General features: G+C 38.1%; 1 protein-coding gene across 1 annotated transcript in view; it reads right to left on the bottom strand.

Annotated features, from left to right (window-relative positions):
- Positions 1 to 23,225, bottom strand: part of MTHFD1L (methylenetetrahydrofolate dehydrogenase (NADP+ dependent) 1 like) — a 137,676-nt gene that overhangs the window by 102,406 nt on the left and 12,045 nt on the right. The window contains exons 8-12 of the mRNA XM_042830482.1: positions 19,928 to 20,039; positions 15,241 to 15,320; positions 14,429 to 14,526; positions 10,339 to 10,512; positions 1,651 to 1,787 (exon numbers count right to left, since the gene is read on the bottom strand). Coding sequence (XP_042686416.1) covers positions 1,651 to 1,787; positions 10,339 to 10,512; positions 14,429 to 14,526; positions 15,241 to 15,320; positions 19,928 to 20,039 — 601 coding nt within the window. The remainder of the gene's footprint in view (positions 1 to 1,650; positions 1,788 to 10,338; positions 10,513 to 14,428; positions 14,527 to 15,240; positions 15,321 to 19,927; positions 20,040 to 23,225) is intronic.

The following is a 23,225-nucleotide window of genomic DNA, read 5'->3' on the forward strand; positions in this document are numbered from 1 at the left end:
ACAGGATTTCCATAATTTCCGCATTTTTCATCAGGCAATAAAATAGGAATTGTTGAACTGAAAGGAAAGCTTTCACCTAATAGCTGGCCCAGAATTTGACTAAACAAGGATTACCCTCTGTTCCTGTCCAGAGTTATGGCACAGTCATGCACATGCAGCAGTTCAGTAGAAAGACAAAGTAGTCACGAGCAAGCATTGCTTCTGAATGAAACTTTCACACCCTTCCCTGAGCATTCCTTCCCCAGTGCCTTCCACAGTACAGGCAAAAGTGTTTGTTGCAGCCTACACAGAAGTTGAGTGGTGGGATTAATGCACTCACATGCACCAGTCTTAGCTGAGAAGCACCAAGCACCAGGAGTCTTCCAGCTGAAATCAAACTTGTTAACTTAAACTTCAGCAAAGCAAAGAAGAGCAGATGGGAAGTGTTAGCCCAGTTAGGCACAAATCTCAGCTGAGAAATACCAACAACAAAACAAACAATAACAACAAAGATTGTATTACTTTCAATCAGCATTGAAGAGAAGCTTGAACTCTAGCTGGCTCTTGGCCCTCAAGCCCTTTTAGACAAAAATGCAGCAGCCCAGAATTTGGAGTTCTAGGAGATAAAGGTCAGTCAGCCCTAGCCAAATGTATGATGCAGGCCCAGCAGAGCTATACATATCACTGTCAGCATCATAGGTTTGGATATTTCAAATCAATATAGGTGGACTTTGGACTCCTCCTCAAAGAGAATTAAACAGTAACAATTAGAAATGCCTAAGAGTGTTTCCAGGCAGAGGAGTGGCTGGAAAGGAGTGTACCCACAAGAGCCACCTTCTGGCTAATTCATCTCCATGTCTTTCATTATGTTCAGCCTTTATATGCATTATCAGTACACATAAGTACATGAACACAAGCATGAACCTTGCACCGGAAGACGTGTGAGAGAAACCCTCAATGATAAGTTACTTAAAAATAGGAGATTTACTCTGAAAATAACGTTTCCTGTTTTATCCTGTTGACCCATGATGTCAGAGGCAGATGTTGGAGGAATGGCAGCAAACGTTGAACTTTCCCAGCAATGTTCTATTACATTATGTTGCCAGGCAACAAATGGCAGTACAGGGGCAGCCTGACAAAAAGGCGCCTGACATGGGAGCATGTATGAAGCAAATGCATATCACTGAATTCCTCCACATTAATGAAAGGTCACCTATTGACATTCATCTGTTCTTACGAATGTTCATGGAGTCCAAACAGAGGATGTCAGCACAGTCAAAGTTGGACTGAGGGGGCAACATTTTCCTAGCAATACCATTATAGCAGCTGTGGAAGAATGGATCACGTCCACTCACAGATGTTTATGAGCATGACATACAGGCTCTTGTACATCACTGATGAAAAGGCATAGCTAATAGTAGTGATTATATTGAAAAATAGTCTTTTGTAGCCAATAATTTTCCCTATCAGATAGTGTTATTGTACTCTTTGTATTTGTTGTAGTTTCCACGAGGATAAATAGGAAGAAGGCATTACTTTCAGAGCGACCTACATAAAATACGCTACAGTTAAGGCAATCTATTGCATTAGCGAAGTACCTAAGGACTTAAGAAAAATGCAGTATTTCCTTTTAATCTGAAACACATCATGCAGTTTGCAATTACTACATACCTTTAACTCCAAAAGTAGGTCCTTGGGAAGGTTGTCTCAGACAAGCAAAGGAATTAATCTTAAGGTGTGCAGTAAGAGCCTGAACAAGTCCAATTGTGACTGTGCTTTTCCCTTCTCCTAGGGGTGTAGGGGTTATTCTAGCAAAAGAAGAAAAAAAGATTAATCAAATTCTTTGCCGATGTCAGCCTTGCTAAGGATATCACAACTTACAGCTTTTGATTTCAATGAAGAATATTTGTACAATAAAATTTCAACAAGATTACTTTATCCCCACAAAAATACTGCCACAATGTTATTCCCTAGCTCAAGCTGGAATGCCAATATACATGTGTCTTCTATTTAAGCAATTTACTATGATAGCAGAAAAAGAGAAGATTATTTTGGCAAAAGTTCTAAAAAGAATTTATTGAATTTAGACATTTCCATTACAGCACAAAAGTCTCAACAGTTTCATTAACAAACCATCCATCAAGATACTCTGGGCAAGTATTAATGCTTTTCTTTTGCAATGCAGGAGATATTTTATTCCCAACGCTGAAACTATGAATGAAATAATGGCATGTTTTAAATTAAAAAACCAACACTTTTGTTTGCAGAACTTAGCTATCAATCTCTAACTGACACATCGTCATAACACTCAGCAATGACAGATCAACTGCTTTTTAAATAAAACAGGACAGAAAAGTCAGTATATTTATCTGAACATGATTTATTTTGCATTTAAGTTTCTCGATACTTTTGCAGATTTAAGGGTGATGAAGGACAATTGTAATTACAGTCTGATCTCCTACACAACAGCTCAAAAACTTTATGCTACGAAGAAGCCACATCTGGAATAGGACAGTATTTCAGGAAGACATCCAATAACAAACCAGGGACACTAACCTCCACTTGAAGACTCTATGCTTGCCACTTAATAAAGAGATAATTATGGTTGGCTTTCCAAAGTGGAAAGCTTCAATGGTCACTTTCCCACCTCCGTCTCAGGCAATGAACAAAGGAATAAAAATATTTATGGGTTGGGAAAAGAATAACGTATACTGGTCCATGGAAAACAAATAGGCAAACAAATAAAAACCTTCCTGTTTTCTGAGCAACTTTGAATGCATTCTAATTACTTCTGAGAGACGCAGCTCAGGGGGTGCCCTCCATCAGCTTCAGCAAAATTTTTTTTTTTTTTTTTTTAAACACTGGAATGGTCTCTACAGTCACTGTTGAATTCACATGCAAAAGGCTCTGCGAATGAAAGACACCTCCAGTTAAAATATGTCCTCTCTGCTTTCACCATATTTGTTCACAATCCAAACTAAAAGTCCGTGTGGGGGATGGTTCTTTCTTTTCTTGAAGTACAAACGCACCTCTCAGTTTCAAAAACACATTCCAACTACTCATCTGAAGCACATTTCTCTCTCTGACTAGGAAAAGAAGAAAGCCCTATTCCACCCCAGACACATCATTCTGATATAAATTTTGAAGTTTTGCTTTCTGGCAAATCATTCTTATCTTTGCTGGCTCTACTACCAGTAGAGAAGTATCATACTGAAGCTGTCATTGAGAATTAATTTTCATTCTCAAGGACGTACAAGCACGCACACATATTCTAGTAAAAAAGAAACCCTTATCACATTACCTCTTCAAAACCTGACCGAACACATCTAGTACTAATTAGAAACTCTTTCTTTACCAACTAGCAATTTTCACAAGGCACTGATGTCCTCAGATCACAATTCAAATTCCACAACAGCACTAATAAAATTGTCAAGTGCAAGAAGACATCTGTCTCCTTGCCTGTAAGATGCAGCTGACATAAGCCTTTCTTTGTCCCAAAAATTTGAACACATGACAAACATTAACTTGCTGCAAATGAATTTTTTACATCATTGGATCCCGTTATTTTTTTAAAAAGCAGCAGCAGTGGAGCCTTTGTAAAATACGTCTGGGACAATTCGAGCAACAAGAGACAAGCCTAATTAAGATCTTTTATACTGCTCTGGGAAAAAACTGCTCGCTTCTATTTTTCCTACCACTGTTTCTGTTATCATTGCTTTGTTCCTGTGATGCTTTCTTTTAGAGCATTACAAACAGATTAACTCACCTTTCACAACCAGTTTCATTCCCCTAGCTACTGTTCTAACACTGGTTGCCCAAAACCTCTTCAAATCATTACTGATATAGTTTCTCCTTGTTCTACTGCTTCATTCACTTTTGTCTATTGCCATAATCTCTTTCACTTGATCCTCTCGTTCCCGTGTATTAAAGCCGGATTTAGATAATAAAAAACTATCCTCGAGAGATTATTGCATTCATTCAAAGACTTAACAAGATAACAACACTTAAAGCTATTAGTTCTTTAAAAAGTGAAACTAAATCAACCACGTAAAAAAAAAAACACCCTCAAACTCACAAACTATTTGCTGTGATACAGACATCTATAACTGTTTACTATAACTTACCAGTGAAGGACTTTGCATAAAATCAAAAAACTCGGTGCATACAACAGTTACACTGATAACAGAACAACTATTACTAGCACAGTGGTTCTGACTGATGGTGACTGGTATCTTTAAACATCATGTGAAGTTCACATTTGATGGAATTCAGAGAGATTGTCACTAGCTTACTGTTCAAGTGCCCCCCAGGGCAGACTAATTTGGCACGCAGAGAGGCTGATGGACTTACTGATTCTCATGAAAAAGTAAAACCAAAGGTTCAGTTTACTGTTAGGTGTGACAGGTCAGATTTGTTTCAGCAGTGCGTGGCTACAGGACAAGGAGAAATGGCCTCAAACCAAAGCATAGAAAGTTCTGCACAAATGTGCGTAAGAACTTCTTCACAGTAAGGGTGACAGAGCACCAGAACAGGCTGCACAGAGAGGTTGTGGAGTCTCCTTCTCAGGAGATGTTCAAGACCCACTCGGATGCATACCTGTGCAACCTGGTGTAGGGAGCCTGCTTTGGCAGGAGGGTTTGACTAAATGATCTTTAGAGGTCCCTTGCAGCCCCTACAGTTCTGTGATTCTGTTCAGTATAGGAAAGGAAACTGAAAAAGTCAAATACTTTAACCACAGCCAAAAGGCACATTGGCAGGTGTACGAAGAGGAGTATCTACCTGTTCCAAAAGATTCATACCACCTAGTGCCACATTACTAAAACAGTCTGCTAACCTGTCTGGCTTTTTGTATGAGACTAGATTTCCAATACACTGGTACTCAGCACCAGACATCCCCAGTATGAATGTGGTGCTCTGAGAACTAACCATCAACAGGTGAGAGTTAAAACTGAACTAAAGCAAGCTTATGTTCCCCAGTGTACTCCTGCATGCACACAGCAGCCTACAACCACATACAGCTACAGCACTGCAGTTATGATCTTCACTACATAAAATCTGCTTGGCTCTACATTTTCAGTGTATTCTTCAAATGGGTTTCAGTCAGTTTTCTTCCCTTCTAAGAAATCCTGGGATCCACAGTTTTCCTGCAATTAGAGTTACTCAGATAAAGATCTAAACACTCAAAATGTACAAAGGCAGCTTTGAAGAAAACCAGCAACCAGACTTCTCTAAATAGTTTACAGCTCTTGGGTGACACACTTGCAAGAATTCTTGTCCACTGGAACAGGTAGGAATGGGCACAAATCCCTGAGAAGTCAAGAATAGGAACCTGACTTTTTAGACTCTTTCCACCTAACAGAATTAACAAATCACAAGGACCCCTGCAAATCACAGTGTTCAGTGCAGTCAGTTTGGTCTAGACAATCACTTGTCTTCAACTTCTCATCTCACATGTAACGCTGTGGCAGGACACCTTTGACTTTGAGATGTTCAGCAGCAGCCTGGAGACTACAGGATAAGCACTGAGAGTTGTACAGTCATTTTATAGCTTCAATAGATACCTCAACCTCAGTTTTAAATATCGATTTAAAAAGGTAAAAATAAAAAGCCTAAAATTGAAACAGATTTCCATTCCAATCATTTCCTTAGAAAGTTTACTTTAAATATCTTCCCTTTTGTACCTGGCCTACTTTGATCAGCTTTTATAAATAAAATAATCTATTTAAGCAGCTTTGTAGACATGTAGATGTTTTTGCTGGCTACACTACTGAGCCTACACACTTGCAATTGAGGTCACTGGCTCACATGAGTATAAAATTACAATTGCCAGAGGCTAACTTTAGCTCTGTTGTGCATTTTTAAACAGATATACAATGCTATGTTTTGATGTCATGCAAATCTAGGAAAAAAAAAAAAACAAAACTATAAAATACAGTAAATTTTAATGAGAAGAGAGGTTTTTTTTTTTTTTTTTTTTTTTTTTTACACATATTTGTATTCTTCACATTTCTTTAATATGTTTTCAGTCTGAAGACAGAAATCATTCTGTCTTTAGTCATACATTCATTCCCTTCCTTAAGCCTTACTTTGCAACCAAGTGGTCAACAGCTCCTTGGCAAAGTGACTTTTCCATAACACTGGGAAGCCTTCTCTCTTGATATATATCAAAACAAAGATAAGAACATGCAGACTTTTTGTTTGTTTGTTATACATCACATTAGCTTGCAGTGGAGCTACTTCTGTGGGAAAGCTACATGAGATCTGACAAAGAGAAAATAAACAAACAGTGAAATACACTGCACCAGCTGTAATCTCCCCACAGTTACCACATCCATTCTGTTTCCAGTAAGAACTCTACTGGATGTGACAACTCTTCCAGTTTCCTATCTTCAGCTCACCAGAATCAGCTACTTTGATTGTAATTCTCATTTTAATGAGTTCACCATTCCGTTGTTCCACGTGGAAACCTGTGAAATCTTGCAATCAAGGGGACAGGCAAGAGAGTTTTCATGAATGACAGCCTTACCTAAATAAACCTCTCACCCAAGATAACAAGTGTCAAAAATTTAATTCTGAGCTCAGAAGAGTTGGAACTCACATCACTTACTGAGGATAGAGCATGACAACATTGCAGTGTCATCTCTAGAATGGGACTGCAGCTTCCAGATATGAAAGCACAGTGATGGCTGTTGAACTACAGTGACTGAACAAAGCCAGTAAAAGACTGAAGAATTCACAAATACAAACTCTCAGTCCTCAATAAAGACTAAGAGAAGATAATCCCCATCAGCACCTACTCAATGACACTAAATATACATGACAATCTCCCTTATGACTTTACTTTGGATTGTCAAATGTTTCAGTGCATCAAAACAATGCTATTTTTTTCTACTTACTCTTCACCATATTTTTCTTGTTTCCTTTATGTCTACGCATTTTCTTTTAAGCACCTCTGGGACAAGAGATACACTGAGCAGAAACACAATCCAATACATACCTACCCTCAGAAAATTCAATTCCAAATTTGAGAATTCTGTTCCTAGAATAGTTATCATCATAGAGCTTGAACAAGCATTAAGCTAACAGTTCAGTGCATTTTTATCTTACCAAAAAAGTTGTTCATCACAAAATAATCTATTAAAGTTAGCAAAAAACACTAATTTTAGTTTTTCAGTATTCAAAAACCATCATATTTCCTCCCAAGGAAAAAAAAAAAAAACATTATATTTCATAACTGCATTTAAAAAAAAATGATTGGAATATACACAGAGCGCAACAACTTTTATATGAAGGTTTCATGTTGTGTTTATCAGTATGCAGTCTACATGCTTGAATGCATGACCCAGATTACTAAATGTAGCTACTATGTCACGAACAGGCTTTGTTCATTCGCATAGTCACAATGAATGGGAGACAATTTAAGCTAAGATATCCTGCAGTAAAATTTATTTTAGCGTGCTAAAAGCCCGAACATTGGCAGCTGACGCAGAAAAGCTAACTACTCCAAGATAATCAGTGAGTCTGACCCCAATGGCTCTGAATGATCCTATAGCAAATTACAACCACACACAGAAAAGTAGTAAGAAATGAGAATTTAAAAAAAAAAAATAAAAAAAATGGGGGGAGGAAAGGGGGAAGGAATAATGCTCTCAACATAGAAGAAAATGAAATTTATTGAGAAACATCTTCATCTGGATAACTAATTTTGAGTAACTTCATCTGCTTAATTGATTTTTACTTAATTTTTCAGCACACCAAATAATTATTGCATTTAATTGTACTTGTGTGCATTCAGAAAATGCCTGTAAGACTTTTGAATTAGTAGCAATGTTTTAAAAAGTCATAAATGTAACCATTCCTGTAAATGAAAATATAAATCTTGGTTGATATTCAGACCAACAACTATGGGCACATCAGAAATAAACTAGAAGAGCATTTGCATGAAATATTCATAACTCCAAAACATCATGAAACACTTAAGCCCTATTACAGGCACAAATGTCTCTGGCTGCATCATGGATAGACAGAAATTCTCCACATTCCTTGATGCACGTACAAACACACACACACACACACACACACACACACACACACACTTTTCACTACCTTTGCTTATGGAAAGTTGATGTAAAATCACAGAATGGTTGGGTTGGAAGGGACCTTTGAGATCACCTCGTTCCAACCTCCCTACTATAGACAGAGATATCTCTGTCATACACACTCATTATACAAAATTAATATTTCCATCAGACTGAATACTCAAAAGTATAAGAACATATATCTTAAATGTTTTCTTTAAAGTCTTAAAAAGTTAGCCTGAATACCTATACACTGCAGCTTTCTAAAATAGTTTCTAATATCTACACTTATGCTAAGCCTACATAAGAATCCAAATGACAAGTTTTAGTTGACCTTGCCTAGGCAGGTAGAGCATGAAGATAATTAAAGACAGTGTTTTGCTCCAGTTTCTATATCTGAGTGGTGTTCAGTCTTTATTGTAGTAAACATTCTCTCACCAGATGCAGCTCCTCAGCTTTGTTAAAATGGCTGCAGCCACGTAGCAAATCTGCTACAGCCAATTAGCAAACAAGAACAGCTGAGAACACATGAACACACATTGTATACATATATTTAATAGGTACATTATTTCAAACTTCGAACCCTTTCAGAAGACGTCCTCCACTATTATTGCCCAAGCACTCCTTAATAACCCTTACACAGAAGTGGTTTTACACTCACTACGTGTGCTGCAGTGACCTCAGAGAAGATACAAATAGCAACATACTGCATAATCAAATTTTGTAGGTATCAAAACCAACCCTTTTTCGTGTGTGTGTGAAATGCAGTTGAGTCTTCACACACACCATATAAACTTACAGAGACAATTTTCTATTTGTTCCCAGTTTTTCATCCAGCTAGTCAAAATTTTGCTCTTTCCTCTGCATGCATATGCTTATCTGCCTCTGCTCCAACAAAGCACAGATACCTTCTTGAGATACCTTCCTCAAAAAAGGAGACTAGGGAAGAAAAAGGTATGAAGCTTCAGTATTGGTGAAGTGAATCTGACAATTAAAATCCATCCAAATTGAGTCTTGCATCATGTTACCCTCCATCTCCAGATATCTGCAAATCATCTCTGCTTTTATGAAACTGCTGCAAGAGAAGCATGGCACAATCTGTAGATGCGTAGTGCCTAATTGGCAGAGTTGACAAGAGCCTGAAAGTGCAAAGTAGCAGATTTTTCAAATCCAGGCAGATACTGCTCTTCAGTCCCAAGCAAACAACAGATAAAATAAAACTCTACCAAAGTAGAGAACTGGCTCAGCCAGCTATTTTTTCCTTATCTTAAATAACTGCTCTAAAGTCCTCCAGGAACATCTTTATATATTTCAATTCTATAGCATAGGTCTGAAGACAGTTTCACAACTCATTTGCCTCACCTTTGTAACATTAGATCTCTCAGTCTACAACAGATCCACTTCAGACAAGGCCAGAAATCCAGGCAGACCCCACAGAAAGGTACTAAAGCATGAAGGTACTAAAGCAAAAAGTTTGCTAAACATTATCTGACTGAGCAACTGGTAGATTAAGCTAGTTAACAGCAGCTTTCTTCTTCTGGATTAGCCTAAAGCTATATATTTTAAACCCAACTTGTTTTATTTACAAAGAAGCAACTCTAAGGTTTTATTCAGACCATGAAGAACAAACTGCATTTGAAATATTAATGAGAAGCATAACATTTTTCCACAATTTGAACTTAAGAAACCAGGTGAATGAAAAAGCGTTGTGTCACTAAATGAGGGACAAAGAAAAAGCAGCTCTTCAGAAAAGAAGCACATAAATCCAGTTGAGCACAGTATTTGCTGTAATCGTGGGAACAGAGAACAGGATAAGCCTGCCTGGAGACATGTCTACATTTCGGACAAAAAACATGGCTTATTTAAATATGTAATCTATTCTTCAATAAAAAAGGTATTTGTTGTTAATATCAAGAGATAAGCACACAGCTTCTGTTAAAGTTTGTTTATAGACAGCCACAACACACAGAGACTTGAATATCAAGTTAAACATTTAAAATGCTTATAAAGTAATAAAAAAACTCCACACAACAGCAGACAAGATTAAGAAGCTTAGAAAAAAAACTACCTTTAGAGAATATACTTCCATAGTAACAGAAAGGTTGCATTAATTTTTTTAAAAAAACAAAACTTCAAAAATCGCTTGCTTTCAGAACAGAAAAACGTAAGCCCCAAACAGTCAGGGCTTTTATTCATGCAGTATATCAAAGATGTAAGCTGCATGTTTATACTAATTTGAGTGGAAAGGGTGCACATTAATCACATTACTGTTCATTCTTACCCAGCAACTAGAACATATTTTCCATCTGGTTGATCCTTTAACCTCTCCAGCAGGGACAAACGTACTTTGGCTTTGGTTTGGCCATAGATTTCAATTTCATCTGTAAGCAATCCTATCTCCTTGGCAAGTACATCAACAGCTTTTGGATTCTGTGCTCGGGAAATTTCAATATCGCTGGAAAAGAAAACAAATAGGAGCCAGGAGATTTGTCTCAGCTTAGGTGGTCGATGACAGAACACAAAACAACAGCAAATACTCCAACAATGGGGTTATTGTAATCAGTTTTTCAATCTTCTCTCACATTTTATTAACCAAATCTAAACATTGGCTACACCTAGTATAATACTGAAAATCACATGCAATGTTTGTTAATTGTTATTCTTTCACAGAGTTCTCTCATTTCATCAGATTCCAAATACTACGTAATGCTTTCATCTCAAGTTAGAGACCTATCTGCTGGATGGTCCAGCACATCCCAGCAGAATGAAGGTTTCTGATTGAGTTTTTCTTCTCCTCCCTCCCAGAAAGTGCATGTAGCACATACACTTCAGTAAAAAGCACATATGCTGCTTGGCCAAGAGTCACATAAACACATTAGCTAAACATGATACTTGAGCATGTTGTGCCTTTCATCAGAGGGCACCGCCAAGTGACCTAAGCCTCACTACTCCCCCATTAGCCACTGGAAGATCAATTCACACAACTTTAAAGCAGTTAAACTGAAAGCTGCCACATATCGGAAGGTTAATGCACAGGATTTAGACCACAAGTGCACTGAGCTTATAAACTACTTCCTGCAAGGACCGCAAGTGGCAGCCTGAAAAAGAGGAAGAACATGGAGCAACGGCTGCCTGAGAGAAGGTGGCTGCAGCCTGGGGACACTAGGCATCCACAGTTCCTGACCTAGACCACCTGGGCTCTTTGGATATAATACCTCTTCATGGATTTTTGTTGTGTGAGTTGAACCTAGTTTTCCCTGAAGCTCCCCAAAGCTTTTAGCAGCTGTGAGCTCCAGCAGCAGTAGTGCCCAGGGTCAGGCATACAAGATCTGAAGAGCCATCTCCCTTAGCTTAGAATTATTCGCACCATCATGAAAATTGGCTAAAAAAAATTACCAGGAGATTAATTACTTTCAGCCTATCCAAGCTGAACTCCTTCCTGTAGTCTTGGTTGATCACAATATTTTTAAGACATAATCTGGCAACAGCATCAAAGCTAATGTCCTGGACTTTCAAACAGTCTGCAAGATCTCAAATATCCACAGATTAACACAGAACTACTGCCAAACCTCAGCTCCAAGCACGGACTTAGCTGCTGCGCATCCACCAGCAAACATTCAATTTGTGTCAGGCTAATTGCATTCATTTCTTTGAAGATATCGATAACCTAAACTAGGACCATTGTGCAATTTTATGCAAAGGTACTTCTTAAATATGTAACATCTAAGTAAATCTCAGAAATCATCCAATCAAATGCTGAGACAATCAAATAGAATGGGACAAGAAGCTACTCAAGCACAGCACTCAGTGGGCTGCAGATCGTTTTGTTGCATGTACTCAGCTGGAATCTGATCACCTTCAAGGACATACCAAGCACATCCTCTTGCTTAGAAGGATATACCTTTCTTCAAACTTTCTTCAAACAAAATTAGCCATAGAAACATATAAAGAACAAAAGATTTAGTGGCTTACAAACATCATGACACAGAATAATTAGTTTTCTTCAGACTATGTCTATAAAAACAACTTGAGTACCAAAGAAACACTGGTTATGTGATGGCTCTGTGGTCTCTTAAAGGTTAAACCAAATTGTAAGGTGATCTATTTTCTCAATAAAGCAACTGATGTATTCAGCAAAGGGAAGAAGTATGTAGACTCGCATGACAGAAAGTTAACATGGTGTTTTTTGTTGTTACTTAAAAATAAATAAATAAGCCTCCTACTAAATAAAATCATTCTCCTTGCTAAAAGACAGAAGCTATTGTTTCAAATCTCAGGACAGACTATTAAGACTCTCTGCTGCAATCTCAGCCCTTCCTATTCCCCTCAGCTCTCTCGCCACAAACACTGCCCCCTCTGAGTTCTGGAAGAAATAATCAGGCAATTAGTCTTTTCCCATCCCTGCAGGCACCACAACTAGCACAAAGTGGAAGGAGTAAAACTGATACAACTGCAAAATTGTAACTAAGTTGAAAGAATTCCTTAATAATTATGATTTTAATTAAATAAATCGCAAATATTTGCCAAGTAAAACTGACTGTTCTCCCTGAGTAAAACTACTGCCGTTGTCATTTACTCATCTGAAGTTCCCTTAGGAACCTTCAACAACATATACAAAACGCTGTTAGTATACATTTCCAGATAAAATGTATTTTCTTAAACACAAGAAACTAAAGACCTGTTCATAACTAATCTTTAGAAGACTACATTTGAAGCTAGCTCTTTTAGTTTATAGCTATGTATTTAAATACATTTTGGAATACTGCAATTATTCAGTAAGTTATGTCATTTGGTATTAAGTTGCAAATTTAGATCATGGCTCTTCTGCGTGAATGAGAACTGTTGACCAAGGAGTATACTATTGCCAGCATCAAATCATAATTCACGAAATGTAAGATTTAAGAGATTTGGGGAAGGAGCTATATCTACTCAGCATATGTCATGAAGATTGCTTTCTGTATGAAAATCCTCCATTTGTTTCCAAAACCTTTGAAATACTTCAATTAACACCCAGTTCTCACAGAAATCAAAAAGCAGATGTTCCTAGTTTTAGTGCTTTAGCAGCTTTCCTCGTTTTCAATGAAAACTCCATCTGCTTCCACACAATGTTGTGTACTGCTACAAGATTGTATTTTATTGCAGGATACCTTCCATCTGACATTGTTATTTTACATTTGAAAGGAGAAAGAGACATAAAGCTATAGAGTAATCAAATAAATGGAAGTCCTATAACCAATTGTACTTTATAGCATTGTATATTAAATATGCATATACGTATATAATAAACACACAATGCCATAGAGAGGGGTGGGAATGGTTTTCGGGGAGTTTTTTTTGCCATCATTTTCATGATAACACATGCTTTAATCTATTGTTTAACTATATTATTCAAGGACATATTTTTCAAACTTTAACTCTGGGAGTACTATTACATGTTGGCCCAGAGAAAGCTCAAGAATTTCTTCCCCCTTGCGGCCCTGCCTATGACAGAAAACTCATTCTTTTGGCATCTCTGTTTTAAATTACAACTTTGTGTCCATTCCCATTAAATGGTTTTAAGAGGCAGCGAAAAGTGAACCAAAGTGCTTCAAAAGAAAACATTTTGCTACAGTTTTTCAAAAATGCAACAGAACTCAGGAGCAGGCACACAAATATGCACACACAAATGACTAAGTCTTCCCTTATGGCAAAACCTCCTTTCAAGCACCTCTCTGCCCCCCACCACAACCAACACACAGCAAGCACTTGAGCACAGACAAGAACTCAGGCTTCCTGAACCTTTGAAGGCGTCACCGATTCCACTAGGGCAGACAAGAAACCCTGACATGGGCCTTAGGAGGTGAATGGCAGTAACTGATGGGAAATATTCTGGTTAGAAGAATAAATGCGTTTCCTGCTCTTCACATCTAGATATGAATTGAAAAGTTTGACACGGAAGAAAATGCTTCTGAGGGAAGAAAATAAAAACAATTTCAAATGCCATTGAAATTAAAGGGCCTTAAGTAGTTCCATAAACTTTTTCCTCCATTTGAGTGACCTAATACTAAAACTTCTTACACTTTGTATTTCTGTTGATGTTCCACAAGGCTTCGCCTCCTCCCCTCAATGAAACCTTCAAGTTTTAGGTCCAACCAATAGGGGTTGGCACCAACGAACACCATAAAAATAAAAATTGATAGGAAGCAGAAGGCCATGTTCACATCAAAGCATACAGCAAAAAGTACAACATGATGTTGAGATAAGCAGATTAAAATAAGATACGGGTTATATTTAGGTTCACTGTCAAATTTAACACTTGGCTTGTTTGTTTGTTTTAAGAAAAAAAAAAATAAAAGAAACAAAAGAATAACAAAAACAAAACCACTTATTACCTAGGCACTGGTGAGAGGGGCTGAAGCTTCAAGCAGTGGAGGTCCCATTTTCTGAGCTGCTGGGAGTGGATCCATCGCTCTGTATTTTTTACCATGTTCTGTTTTTAAACAAACCGTAAATATTGAATGCTAATTCCAAATGATGTCGAGACTATGTCAAAATAACCTTTTATAGCAAAAGCTAGCAAAAAAAAAAACCAAAACAAAAAACTAAAAAAAAATCACTCCATCTCATGGCTTCAGGATGAAAGGAAAAACAACTGCTACTCTATGACTGTGCCATTGTTTGTTCAGATTTCAAAAGGAGACAAGGTCACTAATACAATAAATGGCAGAAAAAAGATCTCTAATTAGGCACTTTAAAATTTTATTCTGGCTAAACTGAGCATTACTATTATTTGCTCATGTCTTAGAAAGAATAGAAGATATTAATTGCTCACTGACTGACTTATGCTGCTTCCAAATAAAACACCACATTTCCAGACCATCTGTCCATCACGAGACAAAAAATGCGTGCAAGTACAAATAATCTGCATGACCTTGTAAGAACAAGTAACATTAGATTATTGATAAAAGTGCTTCTGGCAAGCTTTACTACAGTCATCCGAACTGTGACACATTTGATTTTTAATGTAACTAAATGCAACAGGCATGACTCACCTCAACTGATTAAGAATTGCCATTAAAAAAAGAGGCGAGTAGAATTGTCAAAAGAGCAAAACAAGAATTAAAAAAAAAATGAAGTTGTGGAAACAGTTTCTACAATTCACAGGAAGAACAACAAGTTTTACAATGTTTGAAGTTACACCAACCTGCATTCGCATTGCTACTGCAAGAGAACAAACTGCATTTTCAGTAGTGTTGCTGTTTTTCTGACCATTGTTGAGTTTCTCTGTAAAATAAGAACAGCACACAAATAAATTATGAGGGTTTTTTTTGAGTGGGAACAGCTACAGTAGAAGCGACAATCAGACAAAGTAATTATGATGCTGACTTAACAATGCCACTGCCAAAATTATAGGTGGCTTCTGCAATGTTTCAACTAAAATAACAGGAAAGGGCTGATACTGTGCATAAACCAGAGAGCAACTGTGTGCTCTGAAATGCATTTTGCAAATATGCATATAACAAAACATATAAAATACTGGAAAAGTAAGGGGGGGGGGGGGCAAGCGGAAAAAAAAAAAATAAACATGTGTTTAACAAAACACATTAACGAGCATGGTAAAAATTGTTTTCTTTTTCATACCCTCAATGCAGTGAAAGAGAACAATGAAATGACCTGAAAATTCTACACAGGACCTCTAAAAATCTTCTGAACAGCAAAAGTTACCTTTGTGAATGTGCCATTAAAAGCAATTGTCTGCAGAGGCTGTACAATGTGACTCGAACTTTAAAGACAGTTACTATCATTTCTAGTGGCAACATATTATACAATAACCCTACATTAGCTACTCTAACTAAACACACTATTTGTCATTTACCCACAGTCCTCCTTCTGGCTTGTGCTTTTGCTATTGCTTATTGACTTTTATCTTGATGTAGTTTCTCCAAGAATTCACATCCTAGTCTCTATGGGCATAGCACAGCTCTTGTCTCATTCTGAAGGGCGTAGACATAATTACAATAAAAGATAATAACCGTACACTGAGAGTGTTAGCCTCTCTCCTCGAGGAGGATCGGAGCACAAACCCTGATTGAGCCAAGCTTTCCCTGCACTTACCTTGCCTGCAGCACTTACTAAATGTCTGCCTCACCTCAAGCTGCTGCTCAGAGGCAGCAGAGCTTGGGTGCCTTGGGCAAGGTCCTGTGCTCAGCACAAGTGCTGCAGCACCTGCTTGTGCCATTACACCAGCACTGAGAGGCAGGGCCACACCAGCAGGCACCTCCGGCCTTGCTCAGTGCACTGTCAAACCCTTCCTCAACCTGCCTTGCCAGCAGACATCTGCACTGTAGCGCCAAACATAACTGGGCAGCAAGAGGCCAGTCTTTATGCTAAACTCAGAAAGTATCTAAAAGGCCACCTTTTTGTATTAACACTCACTGTTTTTAAAAAAAAAAAAAAAAAAAAAAAAAAAAAAAATTATCTGGAAATATGTTCAGCTCAAGCACAGGAGCTTTACTGGAAGAGTCCATCAGAGTCATAAGCTAAGCATTGCTGCCTTGAGACAGGGCTGGGAGAGCTGCCAAAGAGACAAATGAAGTAGGAAGAATGGAGTTTAAAATCCCTTTTCAGGCAGCTGTGCTTTACAGAAGTATCTCAACCTTTTGCTTTTGGCTTAATGTGACTTCTTTATCAGGATAGAGCGAGCGTGCATGTAAATACATATTGGTATTGGATGTTTCCCTTCAATAACATGCATCTCCCAGCCTGCCTACGCTACGCGCTTACCACACTAACACTAAGCAGAACTTTTACAGAGCGAAGGTGAAGCCAGAGCATACATGAGCTAAGAGGACAACCACAGGATTGCAACAGCTCACTCAGGATACATTTTCCAGATGGGAGCTGGAATAACACTCTCTGCCTTGGGTTTTGGCCAGAAGATCAGCTGAACTGCAGGCACTGCGTTCCTTCCTCTCCCTCACCCTGACAAAGGCCCATCTACTGGCAGCACACAGCTATACAGACAGACATATAGGATTAGAACAGAGATGTGAGAGAAGGTCACATTTCCCATATATATAATTAAACCATGTGGGCTTGAGCTTTCCAGTGACCTTAATGGAGTTGGTCATCAAGCCCTAAATAATCTTGGGTCTTTCTTGTTCAGAAACTCGTTCTTCGTTTCTATACATTTACAAATCAAATATTTTCCTGCAAGAGGCACTAGATTCCAAAATCATTAGTGCAGTAGAATAACACATTTTAAAATGATCACAATTCTAAAATTGCTGGCAGTACAACAACAGATTATTTATTTATTTATTTATTAAGGAGAAAAAATTCCATTAGTTTGGATCAAGCACTTTTAGCTCTACTCTCCTGGCTTACATCACTACAGCTGCCTAATATAACCACGTTCTTGCAAATTTAGGACTGCTTTCGAAACGTGTCCATGTGTTAAGCTACATGTATAGCTACACGAGGTAGAAATCTAGCCACCACCTAGCAACAATAAAAGTCACTTCACAGCCATTGTTGCTTTCAGGCTTTGTACAGCTCCTGCAGCCCCAACACAAATGTCAAGTGGGAGATTTCTAAAGCAAGAGAAAATTTCTGAGCATGCCAGCCAAACAGATTTCACTACGCACTGAAAATGAAAATTCATTTGTAAGAGTCAGTGGTTTGTCCAAGACCATAGGTACTCCAAAATACACTTAATAAATACCTTGCAATTAAACTAAGCGCATTCTCCCTGTCAGACGGACACCTGTGTTTCATGTACTTCTCAAGCAAGTCTTCAGGTCACTGTTCCTAAAAGCTACTGAAATTTGTTTCTGCTGCTCTTCCTGAGTTTCTCCAAGTTTTTGACAGTCTCAAAAGCATACAAACAAATGAACACTTGATACATGAGTTTATTTTTAAACTATCTTTTAAATATTTCATATTGCCTTTTCAAAGAAATGCTGTACTTAACACAGACAACTGCTGCAACATGAGAAACATGAAAAACTCCATTGGCACATAGTACATTCTTTGTTTCCTGCCTTAAGAATGAGTTTTGCTGTGGTACATGAGCATATTTCAGATGTTTTCCCAACAGCACTTTTTTTCTTAGGGAAATACTGATATTATCAATGGTTCTATAGAGCAGATAGGCCTTGAGACTTAGGTATCTTAAAGCCATGTCAAGAGGCCACGCAGGGAAGACCTTGGCTCTACTTGCAATGGAATGTGGGACCTGAGTAACCAGAAGTGAAACTTCCACCAGCAGCACGCAGAGCTAGTCAGCTCAGGCTACAAGGGCTTACCCCATACTGCTTTCACCAGACCCACAAGCTCCACCCCAAATCAGAGAACTCAGAGCTCCTGCTGAAAAAGATTAAAATGTTATTGCTCTACCTCCATTCTCTCTCTTCCTGCCTCTCCCTTTCCAATTCCTACTTTGTGCAGGAGTGATACCCATAGAGTGATCTACCCATAGATCAGGTATCTGTTGAGGAGACAGGGCTTCAAGCAGATGCTTAACAGACCTTCTCTTAACAATTACGTCCTGTTGACCCTGTGCAAAACAAGTAAGCACCAAAGAACCAAGGAATCTCCTAATCACCATGCTAGCATATCTGATCTCCCCCCACACTGCTTTAGTATAAAAAAAACATGAATTACTTTTAGGAAAAGTTGTGCAGCATTAGTAAGGAATAAGGCTGCTTGGTGCACTACCCTCAGATCCCACAAAGATAGGACATGGTTCAGGAAAGAGGAAGAGGAATATCCAACTACCTTGGGATAGCTGAGTGCATTTAACCAAGATCTGACACATCTGCAACATATATTCAAATCAAGGGGATATCAAGATGAACAACAAAAGGCATCTCTTTCTAAGGCCACACTTTGCATGGGAACAGCAGCTGCCTTATTACAAACCTGGTCTTGTACTAACTCTGCTTGAAGCGTCTGCTTAATTTGACCCCAGGAAACATACCTAGTTTAAGAATCATACAGCCCTTTCTCCTTGTTCTTATGCAGATTTCCCCAGTTTTATATCAGTGGATGTTAATAAGCATACTGCATACTTGTGATTAGTTAATGTGCTTTGCTAGATCTATCACATTACCCATTTACTTTTTTTATTTTTCTATTCTCTCACAGCATGGTGCCATCAGGTCAAAAAATCAAATTGGTACGTCTGTTATAAAAAAAAAAAAAAGAAAATATCCAGAGACCTTAACAGTTGTTGAAGGAATTTTAAAGGAAATGTAATTGCTGCAGCGGAGTATAGTAACTTCTAGGAAGCTTTCTTAGTTTTATTTCTAATAAAATTCTACAGTTTTTCTCAATGGAGAAATTGATGAACCTATACCACCTGTCCAACCAGATTATATTAAAGTGAGTGGGGGAAGAGGGAATCCAAACTTATTTTGTACTTGTAACAGTTGCAGGGGACATCTTGCCTGTTCTGAGATATGCAAGACTCCTCTAGATCATCTTGCACCATTCTCTGCATTGCATTTTGCAAATATTCTTTCTACATCACCTTTTCCCCATGCTGTAGCTGAGACAACAGAATTCAAAACATAACACACTGTACAAACTAACACAGAAATAACAGGTCATCCAATGAATTCTGAATGAATCCATGCTTATTTAACAATCCTGGTGTGAAGAATATATTCCAGTACCTTCTTCTTCATCTGATATCTTTTTCTTATTTACATACTAGAGAAACATGCATTCATCCCCCATGTACAAACACCCACTATCAAAGGCTTCCTCCCAAAGATGTAGATTTTAATCACAGTGAGTGGTGACCAACATGCCACTCACTTTTTTTTTTTTTCCAAAGACTCTGCATATATCACTTTCAAGAACTGTTCACTTTAAACTTTGCCTACCTGACAGCAAATCAGGAGAACAGTTGATGATGGTGGTTCCAGGTTTTAGCCAGCTTACAGGAACACTGTCAGGTTTCGGACTGCCAGCTACCACCACATCCACTTGATGAAGCTATGAATAGCCCAAAGTCCATCCCATCCCCCAAGAAAAGAAAAAAAAAACCACAAGAATTTAATCTTAGAAGTACATTCTTGAATATGCAAATTATTTTCAGATTATATAAGCAGTAATATTTTGTACAGTTTTTGCAAACAAAATCCAAACTGATGACTGCATTCTTACCACATTATATTTATAAACAATAGCATTTGAAATTGAAAAAGTAAAAAGTACCTGTAAAACAAGGAAGTAGAGTCAGAGACAGCACCAATAACATTTTATGGGAATTATATTTTCTCAGTAAATAAACCATATAATTGTTCAGAATACTGTCCAATAAAGTAACTTGGAGAGACTTAAGTACAGTCAGCTTATCTGAAAGAAAAAAACTTGGACAGCTCTGAGAAATGCAAGATGACCTGATCTGCAAACATCAGTGCCTTTGAAGAATACCAATTAAAGCTTGTTTTCGTTTCTCAGCTCATGCTTGCTAATGAGTCTCTCTGATTTAGTTCAACCTTACAGATGTCGGAGCAAAAACACTTACTTAAAAATTCTTATAATCAGAGAGATAAGTGTCTTTCTTTCCTCCCTATTCTGAACCAGGACTCTGTAACAATTATTGGAATCAACATGAGATAAAGGATAGCAGCACAGGCAGATGTATAAATATCCAATCAAACAGGAAATACGGGCACAACACTTACCCCAAAAATTGTATCAGAGAGACAATAATTTTGGAAATCTTTGGAAAAATGTAAATAGATGCCAACTGTTGCAATCTGCACAAACCTCTCTGTGAACCAATTTGTGACCAGCAAGTGTTCCAGCTTCTTTTTTGGCCAAAAGTGCTCTGATGCAACTCTGCCCAGCACTCCTGCCAAGAAAGAAAAGCTACACATTCTATCAGGATAACACGTTTTTGGCACAGATGAGCATCCAGGAGGGGAAACTGTGGCGGAAACAGCAGAAAGCTAAGAAAGCTCCATCTCCTTAGAGAACACAAGAATGGACTAAACCTCCTCAGAGCTTCACTTGTGGAAACATAGCCAAACGTGTGGGAGAAGGCTTACTAGCTTGACAGATGACTAATGCTACAAGCCAATTCGGGCTTCAACTAGAAGTCCTATGATTGCCTGCAAAAGTACAGTCTCAACAGCCTTATCCAAATTGCCTACACTTCTGTGTCTGCTGCAAGTATCAGCTTACATGCCACTCCTAGGAGATCACATAAATAGTAATGCTTGACCAGCGTCAAGTCAAATTATACTGTGGAATTTGCAAGCAGATTTGAATAAAATTACACTGTACAATACTCTTGTGTACCAAGAGTACAAAAAGCAAACCTCTCTCACCAAAGAAGGCAGCCACTACCATAACATCAACACAGAGGAAAAACTGTGATTATCTTCAGGTATCCAGTATCTTTGTAACAAAAATGTAATTCATATTCTAGTAGTTATAATTAATATACTGATGGTCAGGAACATCATTCCATGCAAAGTCTCTAGGACAGGGACTCTAAGCTTTGTACACTGCCTCACATCATGAAGCTATAAGCCAGCTGAGTGCTGTATGCAACAAGAGAATCTTGATAAATTTTCAGACAACATATATCAGATCAATTCTATCATAAGTAACTATAGTGACAGAAAACAACTGACCAAACATTAATTTCTATGACCACGAATCATTATGTTGAAAAACGTTAACAGCTGAACACAATCAATTTTGTAGACAATGTTAACACAATGGATGGCTGGAGTTGGTCATATCCATAAGTACATCGAAAAAAAATAGATAAAACCTTCTCATTGCCCTACCCTACTGCCTCCATGAAAAATTTTTTATCACAGGCCATGGAACAGTTGTCCTGCAGGCTGAGAATGTTCTAAGCTCAGAGCCTCCGCCCACCATTTCCTTTTCATAGAATCATAAAATTATTTGTGTTGGAGGGACCCCAAAAAGCCATCAAGTCCAACTCCCCTGCAATGAACAGGGACATCTACAGCTCGATCAGGTTGCTCAGAGAGACGTCCAGCCAACTTTTTCCTCATTTCAGAAAATAAGCACATACAAAAAAGAGAAAAATAAAGTAAAAATATAAATTCAACTCTCTTGTTATAAGCAATTATTTTTATGTGCAATAGTCTATTATGTGCAAGAGTCTCTGAAGTACATATAAAAAACACTTTATGGATCTTTTTTGCTCCCTTGATGATTTTTTTTTTTAAATGACATCCAGAAGCTTGTTTGACTGGGAGAATGAATTCACTGGAAGTAAAACCGTTGCTCTGGGAATTTTGGGTGTTCTTGGAAGAGATTCATCTCCATTCAGGCAATTCAGTTTCCCTTCAAAGAAATAATGTCTTTGCCCTATCCATTTTTTTTTTTTTTTTTGTTTCTTTTTTTTTTTTTTTTCTTTTTGCCATAAACTATTCTTTTGACTGCTCATAAATCACTAAAGCCTTGGGAGGCATGTTCAGGCTTTATCTTCTAAATCAGAAATAAATCATAGACATTAGAGATGGAAAAGACCTATGAAATCATCACATCCAACCTCCCTCGCAAACACGCTGCGCAGTCTCCAGACAGAGGATGCATCTGATCGGAACCAGATGCGTCAGGCAACTGCTGCCAGGAGGCTGAGGAGCTATTGACAGGTGGCCGCAGGGTGACCCGACAGGCAGTGCTGTTGGTGGAAGTGTTGCGTCCCAGTCCACAGTGAGCAGAACCAGCAATGGCATCACACAAAACCATCCGCAATGTGCTGGGCGATGGGTTGGAGACAGAGTAAGGCAATACTCAAGCAGTCTCCTGCCTTCTCACCAGTAAATATTGTTTCAGTTGGGAAAAGCCATGCCAACAAATAATCTGAAACCTTACCTCGTAACAAAATACAGCTCTCTCCACCACGATTTAAGTAGAAGCAGATTAAGAACCACCCATTCGTTCCCAAGATAGATCACCGAATGTTAAAACAACAACACAGACACTCAAGCCAAATAGTTAATGATAATGGTACAGAGTAACTGTACATTCCAGATAACTGAAAGACTATTCTGTCATCAAGTCTGCACAAAAGTTTTGTTTTTTACTTTTAAATAATTCCAATGATCTTGGTGTGCTTTACTCACTGCTCTCTGTCTTGCTCGTAATGCCAGTGTGAACTCTTCACCTGTGAGTATGACACAGGAA

The sequence above is a fragment of the Centrocercus urophasianus genome, unplaced genomic scaffold (assembly GCF_019232065.1).
Source record: "Centrocercus urophasianus isolate 14NV4802_14NV808 unplaced genomic scaffold, USGS_Curo_1.0 seq_10, whole genome shotgun sequence".
NCBI classification, from domain to species: domain Eukaryota; kingdom Metazoa; phylum Chordata; class Aves; order Galliformes; family Phasianidae; genus Centrocercus; species Centrocercus urophasianus.